The sequence below is a fragment of the Biomphalaria glabrata genome, chromosome 17 (genome assembly GCF_947242115.1).
Source record: "Biomphalaria glabrata chromosome 17, xgBioGlab47.1, whole genome shotgun sequence".
In the NCBI taxonomy this organism is placed as follows: Eukaryota; Metazoa; Mollusca; class Gastropoda; family Planorbidae; genus Biomphalaria; species Biomphalaria glabrata.
In genome coordinates, this window is record NC_074727.1 from 27,570,013 (window position 1) to 27,587,384 (window position 17,372).

Genomic DNA, 17,372 nt, shown 5'->3' on the forward strand with positions numbered 1-17,372 from the left:
GCTATAGTATGTGAAGTGGACTGTGCTCCTGTCTAAGGAGAGGAAATATATGCTATAGTATGTGAAGTGCACTGTGGTCCAGTCCATGGGGAGGGAGTATATGCTATAGTATGTGAAGTGGACTGTGGTCCTGTCTAAGGAGAGGGAATATATGCTATAGTATGTGAAGTGCACTGTGCTCCTGTCTAAGGAGAGGGAATATATGCTATAGTATGTGAAGTGCACTGTGGTCCAGTCCATGGGGAGGGAGTATATGCTATAGTATGTGAAGTGCACTGTGCTCCTGTCTAAGGAGAGGGAATATATGCTATAGTATGTGAAGTGCACTGTGCTCCTGTCTAAGGAGAGGGAATATATGCTATAGTATGTGAAGTGCACTGTGGTCCAGTCCATGGGGAGGGAGTATATGCTATAGTATGTGAAGTGCACTGTGCTCCTGTCTAAGGAGAGGGAATATATGCTATAGTATGTGAAGTGGACTGTGGTCCAGTCCATGGGGAGGGAGTATATGCTATAGTATGTGAAGTGCACTGCAGTCCAGTCCATGGGGAGGGAGTATATGCTATAGTATGTGAAGTGGACTGTGGTCCAGTCCATGGGGAGGGAATATATGCTATAGTATGTGAAGTGGACTGTGGTCCAGTCCATGGGGAGGGAGTATATGCTATAGTATGTGAAGTGGACTGTGGTCCAGTCCATGGGGAGGGAATATATGCTATAGTATGTGAAGTGGACTGTGGTCCAGTCCATGGGGAGGGAGTATATGCTATAGTATGTGAAGTGGACTGTGGTCCAGTCCATGGGGAGGGAGTATATGCTATAGTATGTGAAGTGGACTGTGGTCCAGTCCATGGGGAGGGAATATATGCTATAGTATGTGAAGTGGACTGTGGTCCAGTCCATGGGGAGGGAGTATATGCTATAGTATGTGAAGTGGACTGTGGTCCAGTCCATGGGGAGGGAGTATATGCTATAGTATGTGAAGTGGACTGTGGTCCAGTCCATGGGGAGGGAATATATGCTATAGTATGTGAAGTGGACTGTGGTCCAGTCCATGGGGAGGGAGTATATGCTATAGTATGTGAAGTGGACTGTGGTCCAGTCCATGGGGAGGGAGTATATGCTATAGTATGTGAAGTGCACTGTGCTCCTGTCTAAGGAGAGGGAATATATGCTATAGTATGTGAAGTGCACTGTGGTCCAGTCCATGGGGAGGGAGTATATGCTATAGTATGTGAAGTGCACTGTGCTCCTGTCTAAGGAGAGGGAATATATGCTATAGTATGTGAAGTGCACTGTGCTCCTGTCTAAGGAGAGGGAATATATGCTATAGTATGTGAAGTGCACTGTGGTCCAGTCCATGGGGAGGGAGTATATGCTATAGTATGTGAAGTGCACTGCAGTCCAGTCCATGGGGAGGGAGTATATGCTATAGTATGTGAAGTGGACTGTGGTCCAGTCCATGGGGAGGGAGTATATGCTATAGTATGTGAAGTGGACTGTGGTCCAGTCCATGGGGAGGGAGTATATGCTATAGTATGTGAAGTGGACTGTGGTCCAGTCTAAGGAGAGGGAATATATGCTATAGTATGTGAAGTGCACTGTGGTCCAGTCCATGGGGAGGGAGTATATGCTATAGTATGTGAAGTGCACTGTGCTCCTGTCTAAGGAGAGGGAATATATGCTATAGTATGTGAAGTGCACTGTGCTCCTGTCTAAGGAGAGGGAATATATGCTATAGTATGTGAAGTGCACTGTGCTCCTGTCTAAGGAGAGGGAATATATGCTATAGTATGTGAAGTGGACTGTGGTCCAGTCCATGGAGAGGGAATATATGCTATAGTATGTGAAGTGCACTGTGCTCCTGTCTAAGGAGAGGGAATATATGCTATAGTATGTGAAGTGCACTGTGCTCCTGTCTAAGGAGAGGGAATATATGCTATAGTATGTGAAGTGCACTGTGCTCCTGTCTAAGGAGAGGGAATATATGCTATAGTATGTGAAGTGGACTGTGGTCCAGTCCATGGAGAGGGAGTATATGCTATAGTATGTGAAGTGGACTGTGGTCCTGTCTAAGGAGAGGGAATATATGCTATAGTATGTGAAGTGCACTGTGCTCCTGTCTAAGGAGAGGGAATATATGCTATAGTATGTGAAGTGGACTGTGGTCCAGTCTAAGGAGAGGGAATATATGCTATAGTATGTGAAGTGGACTGTGGTCCAGTCCATGGAGAGGGAATATATGCTATAGTATGTGAAGTGCACTGTGCTCCTGTCTAAGGAGAGGGAATATATGCTATAGTATGTGAAGTGCACTGTGGTCCAGTCCATGGGGAGGGAGTATATGCTATAGTATGTGAAGTGCACTGTGCTCCTGTCTAAGGAGAGGGAATATATGCTATAGTATGTGAAGTGCACTGTGGTCCAGTCCATGGGGAGGGAGTATATGCTATAGTATGTGAAGTGGACTGTGGTCCAGTCCATGGGGAGGGAGTATATGCTATAGTATGTGAAGTGCACTGCAGTCCAGTCCATGGGGAGGGAGTATATGCTATAGTATGTGAAGTGGACTGTGGTCCAGTCCATGGGGAGGGAGTATATGCTATAGTATGTGAAGTGGACTGTGGTCCAGTCCATGGGGAGGGAGTATATGCTATAGTATGTGAAGTGGACTGTGGTCCAGTCCATGGGGAGGGAGTATATGCTATAGTATGTGAAGTGGACTGTGGTCCTGTCTAAGGAGAGGGAATATATGCTATAGTATGTGAAGTGCACTGTGCTCCTGTCTAAGGAGAGGGAATATATGCTATAGTATGTGAAGTGGACTGTGGTCCAGTCCATGGGGAGGGAATATATGCTATAGTATGTGAAGTGCACTGTGCTCCTGTCTAAGGAGAGGGAATATATGCTATAGTATGTGAAGTGGACTGTGGTCCAGTCCATGGGGAGGGAGTATATGCTATAGTATGTGAAGTGGACTGTGGTCCAGTCCATGGGGAGGGAATATATGCTATAGTATGTGAAGTGGACTGTGGTCCAGTCCATGGGGAGGGAGTATATGCTATAGTATGTGAAGTGGACTGTGGTCCAGTCCATGGGGAGGGAATATATGCTATAGTATGTGAAGTGCACTGCAGTCCAGTCCATGGGGAGGGAGTATATGCTATAGTATGTGAAGTGCACTGCAGTCCAGTCCATGGGGAGGGAGTATATGCTATAGTATGTGAAGTGGACTGTGGTCCTGTCTAAGGAGAGGGAATATATGCTACAGTATGTGAAGTGCACTGTGGTCCTGTCTAAGGAGAGGGAATATATGCTATAGTATGTGAAGTGCACTGCAGTCCAGTCCATGGGGAGGGAATATATGCTATAGTATGTGAAGTGGACTGTGGTCCTGTCTAAGGAGAGGGAGTATATGCTATAGTATGTGAAGTGGACTGTGGTCCAGTCCATGGGGAGGGAGTATATGCTATAGTATGTGAAGTGCACTGCAGTCCAGTCCATGGGGAGGGAGTATATGCTATAGTATGTGAAGTGCACTGTGGTCCTGTCTAAGGAGAGGGAATATATGCTATAGTATGTGAAGTGGACTGTGGTCCAGTCCATGGGGAGGGAGTATATGCTATAGTATGTGAAGTGGACTGTGCTCCTGTCTAAGGAGAGGGAATATATGCTATAGTATGTGAAGTGCACTGTGGTCCAGTCCATGGGGAGGGAGTATATGCTATAGTATGTGAAGTGGACTGTGCTCCTGTCTAAGGAGAGGGAATATATGCTATAGTATGTGAAGTGCACTGTGGTCCAGTCCATGGGGAGGGAGTATATGCTATAGTATGTGAAGTGGACTGTGCTCCTGTCTAAGGAGAGGAAATATATGCTATAGTATGTGAAGTGCACTGTGGTCCAGTCCATGGGGAGGGAGTATATGCTATAGTATGTGAAGTGGACTGTGGTCCTGTCTAAGGAGAGGGAATATATGCTATAGTATGTGAAGTGCACTGTGCTCCTGTCTAAGGAGAGGGAATATATGCTATAGTATGTGAAGTGCACTGTGGTCCAGTCCATGGGGAGGGAGTATATGCTATAGTATGTGAAGTGCACTGTGCTCCTGTCTAAGGAGAGGGAATATATGCTATAGTATGTGAAGTGCACTGTGCTCCTGTCTAAGGAGAGGGAATATATGCTATAGTATGTGAAGTGCACTGTGGTCCAGTCCATGGGGAGGGAGTATATGCTATAGTATGTGAAGTGCACTGTGGTCCAGTCCATGGGGAGGGAGTATATGCTATAGTATGTGAAGTGCACTGCAGTCCAGTCCATGGGGAGGGAGTATATGCTATAGTATGTGAAGTGGACTGTGGTCCAGTCCATGGGGAGGGAATATATGCTATAGTATGTGAAGTGGACTGTGGTCCAGTCCATGGGGAGGGAGTATATGCTATAGTATGTGAAGTGGACTGTGGTCCAGTCCATGGGGAGGGAATATATGCTATAGTATGTGAAGTGGACTGTGGTCCAGTCCATGGGGAGGGAGTATATGCTATAGTATGTGAAGTGGACTGTGGTCCAGTCCATGGGGAGGGAATATATGCTATAGTATGTGAAGTGGACTGTGGTCCAGTCCATGGGGAGGGAGTATATGCTATAGTATGTGAAGTGGACTGTGGTCCAGTCCATGGGGAGGGAGTATATGCTATAGTATGTGAAGTGGACTGTGGTCCAGTCCATGGGGAGGGAATATATGCTATAGTATGTGAAGTGGACTGTGGTCCAGTCCATGGGGAGGGAGTATATGCTATAGTATGTGAAGTGGACTGTGGTCCAGTCCATGGGGAGGGAGTATATGCTATAGTATGTGAAGTGCACTGTGCTCCTGTCTAAGGAGAGGGAATATATGCTATAGTATGTGAAGTGCACTGTGGTCCAGTCCATGGGGAGGGAGTATATGCTATAGTATGTGAAGTGCACTGTGCTCCTGTCTAAGGAGAGGGAATATATGCTATAGTATGTGAAGTGCACTGTGCTCCTGTCTAAGGAGAGGGAATATATGCTATAGTATGTGAAGTGCACTGTGGTCCAGTCCATGGGGAGGGAGTATATGCTATAGTATGTGAAGTGCACTGTGCTCCTGTCTAAGGAGAGGGAATATATGCTATAGTATGTGAAGTGCACTGTGCTCCTGTCTAAGGAGAGGGAATATATGCTATAGTATGTGAAGTGCACTGTGCTCCTGTCTAAGGAGAGGGAATATATGCTATAGTATGTGAAGTGGACTGTGGTCCAGTCCATGGAGAGGGAATATATGCTATAGTATGTGAAGTGCACTGTGCTCCTGTCTAAGGAGAGGGAATATATGCTATAGTATGTGAAGTGCACTGTGCTCCTGTCTAAGGAGAGGGAATATATGCTATAGTATGTGAAGTGCACTGTGCTCCTGTCTAAGGAGAGGGAATATATGCTATAGTATGTGAAGTGGACTGTGGTCCAGTCCATGGAGAGGGAGTATATGCTATAGTATGTGAAGTGGACTGTGGTCCTGTCTAAGGAGAGGGAATATATGCTATAGTATGTGAAGTGCACTGTGCTCCTGTCTAAGGAGAGGGAATATATGCTATAGTATGTGAAGTGGACTGTGGTCCAGTCTAAGGAGAGGGAATATATGCTATAGTATGTGAAGTGGACTGTGGTCCAGTCCATGGAGAGGGAATATATGCTATAGTATGTGAAGTGCACTGTGCTCCTGTCTAAGGAGAGGGAATATATGCTATAGTATGTGAAGTGCACTGTGCTCCTGTCTAAGGAGAGGGAATATATGCTATAGTATGTGAAGTGCACTGTGCTCCTGTCTAAGGAGAGGGAATATATGCTATAGTATGTGAAGTGGACTGTGGTCCAGTCCATGGAGAGGGAGTATATGCTATAGTATGTGAAGTGGACTGTGGTCCTGTCTAAGGAGAGGGAATATATGCTATAGTATGTGAAGTGCACTGTGCTCCTGTCTAAGGAGAGGGAATATATGCTATAGTATGTGAAGTGGACTGTGGTCCAGTCTAAGGAGAGGGAATATATGCTATAGTATGTGAAGTGGACTGTGGTCCAGTCCATGGAGAGGGAATATATGCTATAGTATGTGAAGTGCACTGTGCTCCTGTCTAAGGAGAGGGAATATATGCTATAGTATGTGAAGTGCACTGTGGTCCAGTCCATGGGGAGGGAGTATATGCTATAGTATGTGAAGTGCACTGTGCTCCTGTCTAAGGAGAGGGAATATATGCTATAGTATGTGAAGTGCACTGTGGTCCAGTCCATGGGGAGGGAGTATATGCTATAGTATGTGAAGTGGACTGTGGTCCAGTCCATGGGGAGGGAGTATATGCTATAGTATGTGAAGTGCACTGCAGTCCAGTCCATGGGGAGGGAGTATATGCTATAGTATGTGAAGTGGACTGTGGTCCAGTCCATGGGGAGGGAGTATATGCTATAGTATGTGAAGTGGACTGTGGTCCAGTCCATGGGGAGGGAGTATATGCTATAGTATGTGAAGTGGACTGTGGTCCAGTCCATGGGGAGGGAGTATATGCTATAGTATGTGAAGTGGACTGTGGTCCTGTCTAAGGAGAGGGAATATATGCTATAGTATGTGAAGTGGACTGTGGTCCTGTCTAAGGAGAGGGAATATATGCTATAGTATGTGAAGTGCACTGTGCTCCTGTCTAAGGAGAGGGAATATATGCTATAGTATGTGAAGTGGACTGTGGTCCAGTCCATGGGGAGGGAATATATGCTATAGTATGTGAAGTGCACTGTGCTCCTGTCTAAGGAGAGGGAATATATGCTATAGTATGTGAAGTGGACTGTGGTCCAGTCCATGGGGAGGGAGTATATGCTATAGTATGTGAAGTGGACTGTGGTCCAGTCCATGGGGAGGGAATATATGCTATAGTATGTGAAGTGGACTGTGGTCCAGTCCATGGGGAGGGAGTATATGCTATAGTATGTGAAGTGCACTGCAGTCCAGTCCATGGGGAGGGAATATATGCTATAGTATGTGAAGTGCACTGCAGTCCAGTCCATGGGGAGGGAGTATATGCTATAGTATGTGAAGTGCACTGCAGTCCAGTCCATGGGGAGGGAGTATATGCTATAGTATGTGAAGTGGACTGTGGTCCTGTCTAAGGAGAGGGAATATATGCTACAGTATGTGAAGTGCACTGTGGTCCTGTCTAAGGAGAGGGAATATATGCTATAGTATGTGAAGTGCACTGCAGTCCAGTCCATGGGGAGGGAATATATGCTATAGTATGTGAAGTGGACTGTGGTCCTGTCTAAGGAGAGGGAGTATATGCTATAGTATGTGAAGTGCACTGTGGTCCTGTCTAAGGAGAGGGAATATATGCTATAGTATGTGAAGTGGACTGTGGTCCAGTCCATGGGGAGGGAATATATGCTATAGTATGTGAAGTGCACTGCAGTCCAGTCCATGGGGAGGGAGTATATGCTATAGTATGTGAAGTGCACTGTGGTCCAATCCTATGAGTTCCAGTGGCGTCTCGCGACTTGAAGTTGAACTGCGCTCCTCTTTCCTTAGCACTTTTGGAGCTCAAAAGTGCCCTACTTCTTTTCTATCATTGTGTCTGCCGTCTCTTTTTCTCGGTCTGCCTTCATTACCCATCACTCTGTCTCCTTATCTTTAAAATCTCCCTACGTCTTAGACCAGTCTGTTTGCCATGGACTGCGACGGATAAGGGGGGATAAAGAGATCCTGGTATTTTAGTATGTGTCTATTCGAAGATAAACCACCACAACGCAGTACTTTGGCTCTAAATTCCTCTAGACCTGAGGCCCAGATGGCCCGCTCTGGGTCAACCAGCTGGTCGACCTATGCTGGAGGGCAGTAGCTGGATGGTCAATTAGGGAGAAGCTGTATCGGACACATGTCCGACGCAGCAGCTGACTGAGTATAGCACCAGTGTAGCCCTGGTGAGCTCATTCTGGACATCTGAATGGCTCGTCACCTACTCCAGGGAATACTAGGCAAGAAATGGATGTACCTTCAGCCAGGCGAAATCGGCTGTGTTGGCCCTACCCAAGGGTCAATTCGGCTTGACAAAGACCTACGCCCAGGCTGTGGTAAAGATAGGGAAATCATAGTCACACAAATGGACACATTGACCCCACCACCCCCTCCTCCTACTCCAACGCAGAAAAAAACAATGCCACATAAAACAACACCACAAAATACACCTCCGAAGAGAAAAGAAAGCCATGTTGTCATGCTAAAGAACAGGTTCTCTGTGCTTGCTGATGAGAGCATGGAGACTGAGCAGCATGTCAAAACCAACACTCCGGGAGAACCTGGAGACATTATGTCTGACACAGGTTCTCCTTAGAGAACCCAGCCAGACACCCCAACCTCTACTGAGTTAGAGGTTGACCAACTCCCTAAGGGGAGAAATGAAATTAAAGATACCTGAAGTGAGGGAGGAGGAAATAGCTGCTGCTCTAACCCGAGGGATCTCCCCTATCCAGAGAGAAGGACTTCCTCTCCACCCAAACCTAAGTCTAAAGATACTAAGGTCACTGAAATAAAGGGAAACCCCTCCATGGGCCTCCCATGGCCTAATAGCTCCAAGTAGGTCATTTAGATAAGCCATGGATTCAGAATTGTGCAGTGGAACTGTAGAGGCCTCAAGGCCAATTATGAGGAAATGCAGCTACTGATGGACTCTGAGACTCCTGTAGCTGTCTGCTTACAGCAGTTGTGGGCAAATTATGGCCTGTGGGAAACATTTAACCCGCCAGAGTTCTTTATGCGGCCCACCAACACCTACAGAAATCAGGTGTGCCCAGAGTATATACATATAAAAATGAAAATATTTAAAAAAAAAAAAAATTCTGAATATAAATATATTATAGTATATAAATTATTTGAAACTGTCTCATTATAAAAAGTTTCAAGTAAACGGATATTATTCTTATTGGCTATACTTCAATACAATCATCTAAGACGCAATCTCAAACAAGTATTTATTCAATGCTATGAAGAACTGTGTTGAGCATTGAGTATGCAAGACGGCAAGTGCAACAACTGATGGAGCTCGATCTTTGACTGAGAAAAAACAGTTGTTGTTTTTTAAGGAATATCCTAATCATAAACTCTAAACAGGAAATTTTGCTCAAAGCTGCATAAAATACCACAATAATATAGGCCGATATATCTCATTGATCAAACTTATCAGAGCTAGGGGGTCTTAACCACAGGCAGTCCCCAAAAGCACTGGAAGATTTAGAAACAAAATATTCTGATGTATCCACTGGCTTAGTATGGGCAAGGTAATGAGAAGAAAATAAAATCTCAAGAAATACATTTTTATGGTCCTTTTATGTTGGCTGTGGCTGTGTTACAAAATTTCTAATGAGGAGTGGTAGACAGACTTTATGTTTTTCATGATCAAAACTGTGACGAGTTGTCAGCATATGAAATGTTTGTGCATGTTAGGCCTACATTTTTTCAAAGAAAGCTTTCCCATTTATTCAGGCAAGCAAGTGAAAGTAGGTTTTGTCATTTTCCTTTGCTGAAAGGCGAAACTATTTCTAGTGAAATGGTTAAAAGACTTATTTCCTTAATCGTGGACTTTATAACAGCAAATTTTAAGATGTCAGAAGCTTTATTTCCACATTTAAAAACTTTGCTGCTAAACATTTACATTATTTAGGTACACATACATCTTTGAACAAGTATTTTTTATGGAAACTAAACAAGTGTTATCACAGGTTGATACTGACTGACTGTAGTTTGACAGCAGTCACAAAAATAACAACTAGTAGTCTAAGTTGTTCCACAGTTCCGGAACATTACGCACGCGTGTAAACAGTTAAATATTTCACAATAAGTACAATTTTAAATTTGTAGTAAAATGTTGTGATGTAAAAAGACAGGAATTTTTTTTTAAATTGTAAAATTGCTTTCAGAAATGTATAATATGAATGTATAATACAGTATAAATATGAATTAAAACACAGTTAGCTAGCGTATCTTTTTAAGTTGTAAGTATAATATATATGCAGCCCCCCATTCCCAAATTTTGTTCAATGTGGCCCTCAATAGAAAAAGGTTGCCTATACCTGGCTTACAGGAAACATTTCTGAAAGATAGCATCAGCTTCTGAAGCTACAACACTTACAGCAGAATGTTGAGGATGCAGAGAGAGCATCAGGTGGAGTCTGTATCCTCTTGAAGGACAGCGTCCCCAATGAGAGGGTAGAGCTACAGACCACACTACAGGCTGTAGCAGCTAGAATAACCCTTCACAAAGTTATCAGTTGCTGCAGCCTGTATCTACCTCCAGGCGCTCCATTAACCCAACAGACATGGAGAATCTCATAAAACAACTCCCTCGGCCCTACATAATCCTTGGGGATTTCAATGCCCATAACACTATGTGGGCATCCAACAACACTGACACAAGAGGTCGTATGCTGGAGGATATCTTCGTCCAACATGATTTATGCATACTTAATGATGCATCACCGACCTACTTGCACCAAGGAACTGGATCTCTCACGTGCATTGACCTCACCGTATCCGTCCCCGGACTCCTGGACGACTTTAAATGGTCAGTAAGCAATGATCTATGGGGAAGTGATCACTTCCCAATCATATTACTAACAATCTCCCCTCATTGGGACGACCTCAGCGGTGGAAGTTGAATAAAGCCGATTGGGAAGAATTCCAAAAAAGATGCTCCGAGGATGTCACAGAAAATTTCCTTAAAGAATAGCACCCAGCTAATATCTTTGCTAGCAAGTTACTTGATATTACCTGGAAAGTTGTCCCCCTTACTTCCGCAAACCTAAAACGGCCTAGCAAACCTTGGTTTGATACAGCTTGCAAAAGTGCTATAGGTAATAGGAAAAAACGTCTGGCTGCATTTATAAAGAATCCATCCCTGGAAAATCTAAAGCTATTCGGGATAGCTAGAGCAAAGGCTAGACAAACCTTACAGTCAGCCAAAAGGAATTCCTGGAGGAATTTTGTTTGCAGTCTGAATGCCAAAACTTCTGCTAGAGTGGTTTGGAAGGCAGTAAGGCGGATCAAAGGGAAAGAATCAAATACAATAGGGCATTTGAAAAACCAAGGACAAACTGTTATGTCCCCAAGAGATATAGCTGACTGCCTTGCATCCTCAATAGCAGAAAAATCATCCACTGCACACTACACGCCAGAAGTCAAAATCAGGGAGGAAAGACACCCCATTGATTTCAGATCGAGAACAATGAAGATTATAACAAACCGTTCTCACTAGAAGAACTGAGGGACTCGCTGGACAAATCACATGACACAGAGCCAGGAGAAGATGAAATCCATTATCAGTTCAAGCATCTTCCCGAATCCTCATTGACAACCCTGCTAAAAATCTATAACTGTGTATAGCAAACAGGTGCTTTCCCAAACAGCTGGAGGAAAGCCACAGTTACATCGATATCTAAACCCGGAAGAGATGGGTCTGACCCAGCTAACTATTGCCCAATAGCACTAACAAACTGCATCTGCAAAACCATGGAAAGGATGATTAACAGTAGGCTGGTCTGGTACCTTGAGAGAAATAAAATATCTCCAACTACCGGTGCGGATTCCGGCACGGGCGGACAACAACTGACCTCCTCGTAAGGCTGGAAGCTTTCATCAGAAATGCATTTTTTAGACGAAAACATCTAGTAGCTGTATTCTTCGATATATAAAAGGCCTATGATACAACCTGGAAACATGGCATTCTATGTGACCTGGAGCTTATGGGGCTTAAAGGACACCTTCCCTGCTTTGTGAGGGAATTCCTAAAGGACCGGAAATTTCAGGTTTGAGTGGGCAACTCCGCTTCTGACACTTATGACAAGGAAATGGGTGTACCTCAGGGCAGCATTCTCTCAGTAACCCTATTTAACATAAAAATAAGCAGTATTATAAAGGCTCTGACCCCTGGCATAGAGTGCTCTCTGTATGTTGATGATTTTGCCATTTTTATACATGGTAAAAACATGAATACTTTAGAAAGAAAATTACAATTATGTTTAAATAAAATTCAAAATTGGGCAAACAACAATGGTTTTAAATTTAGGACTCCAAAACAGTTAGCATGCATATTTGTAATTTAAAGGGAATCCACCCAGACCCTGAACTATTTTTACACAAAAAGAATATCCCTGTTGTGAAAACTACAAAATTTTTAGGCCTCACCCTAGATTCCAAATTTAATTTTCTCCCCCACATTAAGAAATTTAAGAACACATGCCAAAAGTCATTAAACATACTCAGAGTACACAGCCTTACGGACTTGGGAGCTGACAGAGATACCTTACTGCTACTATATCAGAGTCTAATCCAATCCAAGTTAGACTATGGATCCATAATATATGGAGCAGCTAGGATATCTTATCTAAAAATACTGGAGCCTATACAAAATGCTGCCCTGCCTTGGCGTGTTTCGTACATCACCAATCCCAAGTCTCCGTGTGGAGGCTGGAGAACTCCCCATGGACATAAGAATGAAAAAGCTTGCAATGCAGTATATAGTCAAGCTAAAATCCAACCCCACGAACCCTGCTTTTGACTCCATATTTAACCCCACAGATGTAGAACTATACAATCATCAGCCGTTGGGCCTTCGAATGAGAGAATCCATCCAAACTTTAACCCCACCCATTGACCAAATTTCTAAAATAGAAATCTTACAGAACCCTCCTTGGTTGATGAGAAAACCCAATTAAATTTATCCCTCCTTATTTTTTAAAAAAGAAAATACAGACCCAAGCATACTACAAGTCCACTTTAGGGAACTGCAGGAGAGCTACTGAGATTGTGGCACCATTTACACTGACGGATCCAAAATGGATGGAAAGGTCGCGTGTGCCTGCTCTTTTTGGAACAAAACAATCTCCCTTAGACTCCCCGATGGATGCTCCATCTTTACGGCCAAATTACATGCAATATCGCTTGCACTTTTTGGCCGTCAAAGCATCAGAAAGGAGGAAATTTATCATTTGCTCTGACTCCAAATCTGCATTGCAAGCTTTGGGGCGGATGAAGACTGACATTCCATTGGTACATAAGAGCCTGAAGCTGTTGGACCAAATAACAGCCGACCGTAGGGATGTCACTTTCATCTGGATCCCCTCCCATGTTGGCATAGAGGAAAACGAAACAGCAGACAGAGAAGCAAAGAGAGCCCTAAATGAAGTGGTGTCAGGAACCCAAATTCCCTGCTCGGACCTGAGACAGAGTGTTGCCTCTGCCACCTATCAAGAGTGGCAGGATCGGTGGGAGGCTGAGACCCACAATAAACTCAGACAGGTTGTGACGGATGTCAGGTGGCTGCCCACATCTAAGGGTCTGACAAGGCGTGGTAGCACGACCATGTCCAGACTTAGGATTGGCCACATCTACATCACGCATTCCTTTGTGCTGAAGAGAGAGGAGCCCCCACTTTGTGAGTACTGTGACTCTCTTCTCACTGTGGAACATATCCTCGTTGATTGACCCTGAGCACACAACTTAAAAACATTGTTCGATAGTGTCGACCCTGGGAAGGTACTGGGCTTTGTCCGGGCTTTTTCCGGGAGGTAGGGTTGTCTACAAAGATTTGATTTGTGACATTGTGAACATATAATATTTACAAAAGATTTTTACTAAATTATAAAATTTTTATTACCTTTACTATTTTAACTGTGAATAGAGCTTGTTTTTAATAACTTAACTAATCCCTTTTAGGGATTATGGGCACGACATGGCCTAAAGTGTGCCGATGTGCCAAAAAACTCAAAACTCAAACTGTAAATTCAAAGTCACCTCAACTCATTTGTGTACATTCTAAGTCACCTCAGCTCATTTGTGTACATTCAAAGTCACCTCAGCTCATTTGTGTAAACTCAAAGTCATTCTGCTATGTTAGATATTCATAGTCAAATTCACCTCTGCTCTTTGTTTTCAACTCACCTCTTCTATTTTGTGCACATTCAAAATCACTCTGCTCTGTTAGATATTCACCTTCAACTTCACATCTGCTGTGTTGAGTACATTTATCCTTACTTCCCCAACAGGTCAACAGGTACGCAGTGGCCAGTCCAAGAAATCAAGTTTAAAATCCCAGTCTTCAATAAGATTCTAACTTGAGTCTCAGCCACCATGCCCCCTTGCTCAGTTAGATAATTTATTCAAAGTCAACTCTGCTCTGTTGAGTACTTTTTACATTCAAAGTCACATGGCGCTAAGCATTTGACTTAGCCCTATTCTGACAGCACTACTTTCCAAATCAATTATGAATTTGTTTCTTTATGATTGTCCAAAGTCCTTCTCTATGTTTCTAGCAATCAATTCTTTGTTTATTTCTCAGGGCAACAGACAAATTGTTTAGTTGTTATTTGTACAGGTGAGTCACTAGAACATTGATGCCAAGTATTGTGGTCAGTTGACTGCTGGGTCATACTGGAGAAATGAACAGGGAGAAATAATTGTATCTAATTCTGTCTTTGATAGTTTACAAAATCTCATTAGACCTTTGAATGTTTCAGCTTCTTTGAAACAACAAAAACTTTCTCATGAAATTATTTTGTCATTTTCTTCTAGAATTAGATAATAAACTAGTCTATACTTTGATGTAATGTAAAATAGTTTCAATCAATTGATAAGTTTGACTTCTCAAAGGTTTGTTCATATTTTAAAGTTTTGCATTTTCATTGGTTCACATAGTGCACAATATTTACAAAAGAAAAAAAGGAAATGTTACAGCATAGAGCTATATTATATGGCTATACAGCATAGAGCTATATTATATGGCTATACAGCATAGAGCTATATTATATGGCAATACAGCATAGAGCTATATTATATGGCAATACAGCATAGAGCTATATTATATGGCTATACAGCATAGAGCTATATTATATGGCTATACAGCATAGAGCTATATTATATGGCAATACAGCATAGAGCTATATTATATGGCAATACAGCATAGAGCTATAATATATGGCTATACAGCTTAGAGCTATATTATATGGCAATACAGCATAGAGCTATATTATATGGCTATACAGCATAGAGCTATAAAATATGGCTATACAGCATAGAGCTATATTATATGGCTATACAGCATAGAGCTATATTATATGGCTATACAGCTTAGAGCTATATTATATGGCTATACAGCATAGAGCTATATTATATGGCAATACAGCATAGAGCTATATTATATGGCTATACAGCATAGAGCTATAATATATGGCTATACAGCATAGAGCTATATGATATGGCTATACAGCTATATTATTTGGCTATACAGCATACAACTATATTCTCTGCATAGTGGACTAGTGGTGAAGGTTGTTTTTCCCTTCTGTCTCCCCCCTACTCACTGGTAGGAAGAACTACTGTATGTATATATTGCTTAATTAAATAGCAGTGACATCGAGTCTTCATTTTGCTCTGAGTAACAAGATTTCTGTCATCACTTGGACTTTAATATCATTTAAGTAAGTATTTTCAATGAATATCTCTACTTATAGAACTATATTCTATAGTATTTAATGGATATGGACATCATTACATATTAATGACAAGATTTAGAACTAGAGACTACATAGTCTAAGTTAGACTTATCTACAAGTTAGATCTAGAGATCTAGAGCTATTGTTAACTATTCATTCTAACATAGGTCTAGCACTAAGTAGAGCTAGAGAATGTAACTATCTTATGAAATACTGAAGTTACACGTTTCCCTAGGTTCATCTAGTCATGCATGTTAATCAATAACTTACTTTCTGACAATCATTGGTTTTCCTGACTGGCTCAGGCAACCCATTCCATGTTCTAATAGCATTAGGGAAGATGGAGAATGCGTAAAATAATTGAATTATTCATAAATCTATCCAGTTGACTAACTTATTAGAGAAGGTAAATATCTTATGAGATTAGCAGTTGAGAAGTAATAGAAATAACAGTGGCCTAGGGAGATGAGAATGTGGCTTGCGCAATGAAAATTTGATTTGTACTGCATCCGCCTCATTCTCTTGCACCTTGCCATCTAAATCCAGTGGCTGATCAGTGTGCTCTACATATCCCACTACAGTGCTCCAAAACATTCCACAGCATTCGCTAGGTGATGCCTGATGGGCCCTGGTAGTCTAATTCTGTGACTTGAGATCCATTTAACCACTACTAGATTTCACATGCTGGTGGTGGACAGAGACCATAGTTTCACCAGATACTAGCTCTGGATAACCCTCACCTGGTTTGGCCCGTCAGTTGAGGCGGTTTGCGGGTGTGTGGCTGTTGCAGCATGCAGACAAATGCTTGGAGCCACAGGTGAGAGAGGGGATTTAAGTGGAGGCCAAGATTAATGAGCTGCTCAGGCAGCCCGACTGCCCAGCTGACAGGTACTACTACTATTACAGAACCCCTTACACCCAAGCTGACAGGTACTACTACTATTACAGAACCCCTTACACCCAAGAACCCCATACACACCAGCTGACAGGTACTACTACTACTATTACTACTACTATTACAGAACCCCTTACACCCAAGAACCCCATACACCCCAGCTGACAGGTACTACTACTATTACAGAACCCCTTACACCCAAGAACCCCATACACCCCAGCTGACAGGTACTACTACTATTACAGAACCCCTTACACCCAAGAACCCCATACACCCCAGCTGACAGGTACTACTACTATTACAGAACCCCTTACACCCAAGAACCCCCATACACCCCAGATGACAGGTACTACTACTATTACAGAACCCCTTACACCCAAGAACCCCCATACACCCCAGCTGACAGGTACTACTACTATTACAGAACCCCTTACACCCAAGAACCCCATACACCCCAGCTGACAGGTACTACTACTATTACAGAACCCCTTACACCCAAGAACCCCATACACCCCAGCTGACAGGTACTACTACTATTACAGAACCCCTTACACCCAAGAACCCCATACACCCCAGCTGACAGGTACTACTACTATTACAGAACCCCTTACACCCAAGAACCCCATACACCCCAGCTGACAGGTACTACTACTATTACAGAACCCCTTACACCCAAGAACCCCATACACCCCAGCTGACAGGTACTACTACTATTACAGAACCCCTTACACCCAAGAACCCCATACACCCCAGCTGACAGGTACTACTACTATTACAGAACCCCTTACACCCAAGAACCCCATACACCCCAGCTGACAGGTACTACTACTATTACAGAACCCCTTACACCCAAGAACCCCATACACCCCAGCTGACAGGTACTACTACTATTACAGAACCCCTTACACCCAAGAACCCCATACACCCCAGCTGACAG

General features: G+C 43.1%; 1 protein-coding gene across 3 annotated transcripts in view; it reads left to right on the top strand.

The window, feature by feature from the left end:
* LOC106071621 (transmembrane protein 241-like) overlaps window positions 1-17,372 on the top strand; it is a 77,310-nt gene that overhangs the window by 29,933 nt on the left and 30,005 nt on the right. For all 3 annotated transcript variants that reach the window (XM_056014989.1, XM_056014990.1, XM_056014988.1), the window contains one exon: window positions 14,388-14,423. In XM_056014989.1, the coding sequence (XP_055870964.1) occupies window positions 14,388-14,423 (36 nt within the window). The remainder of the gene's footprint in view (window positions 1-14,387; window positions 14,424-17,372) is intronic.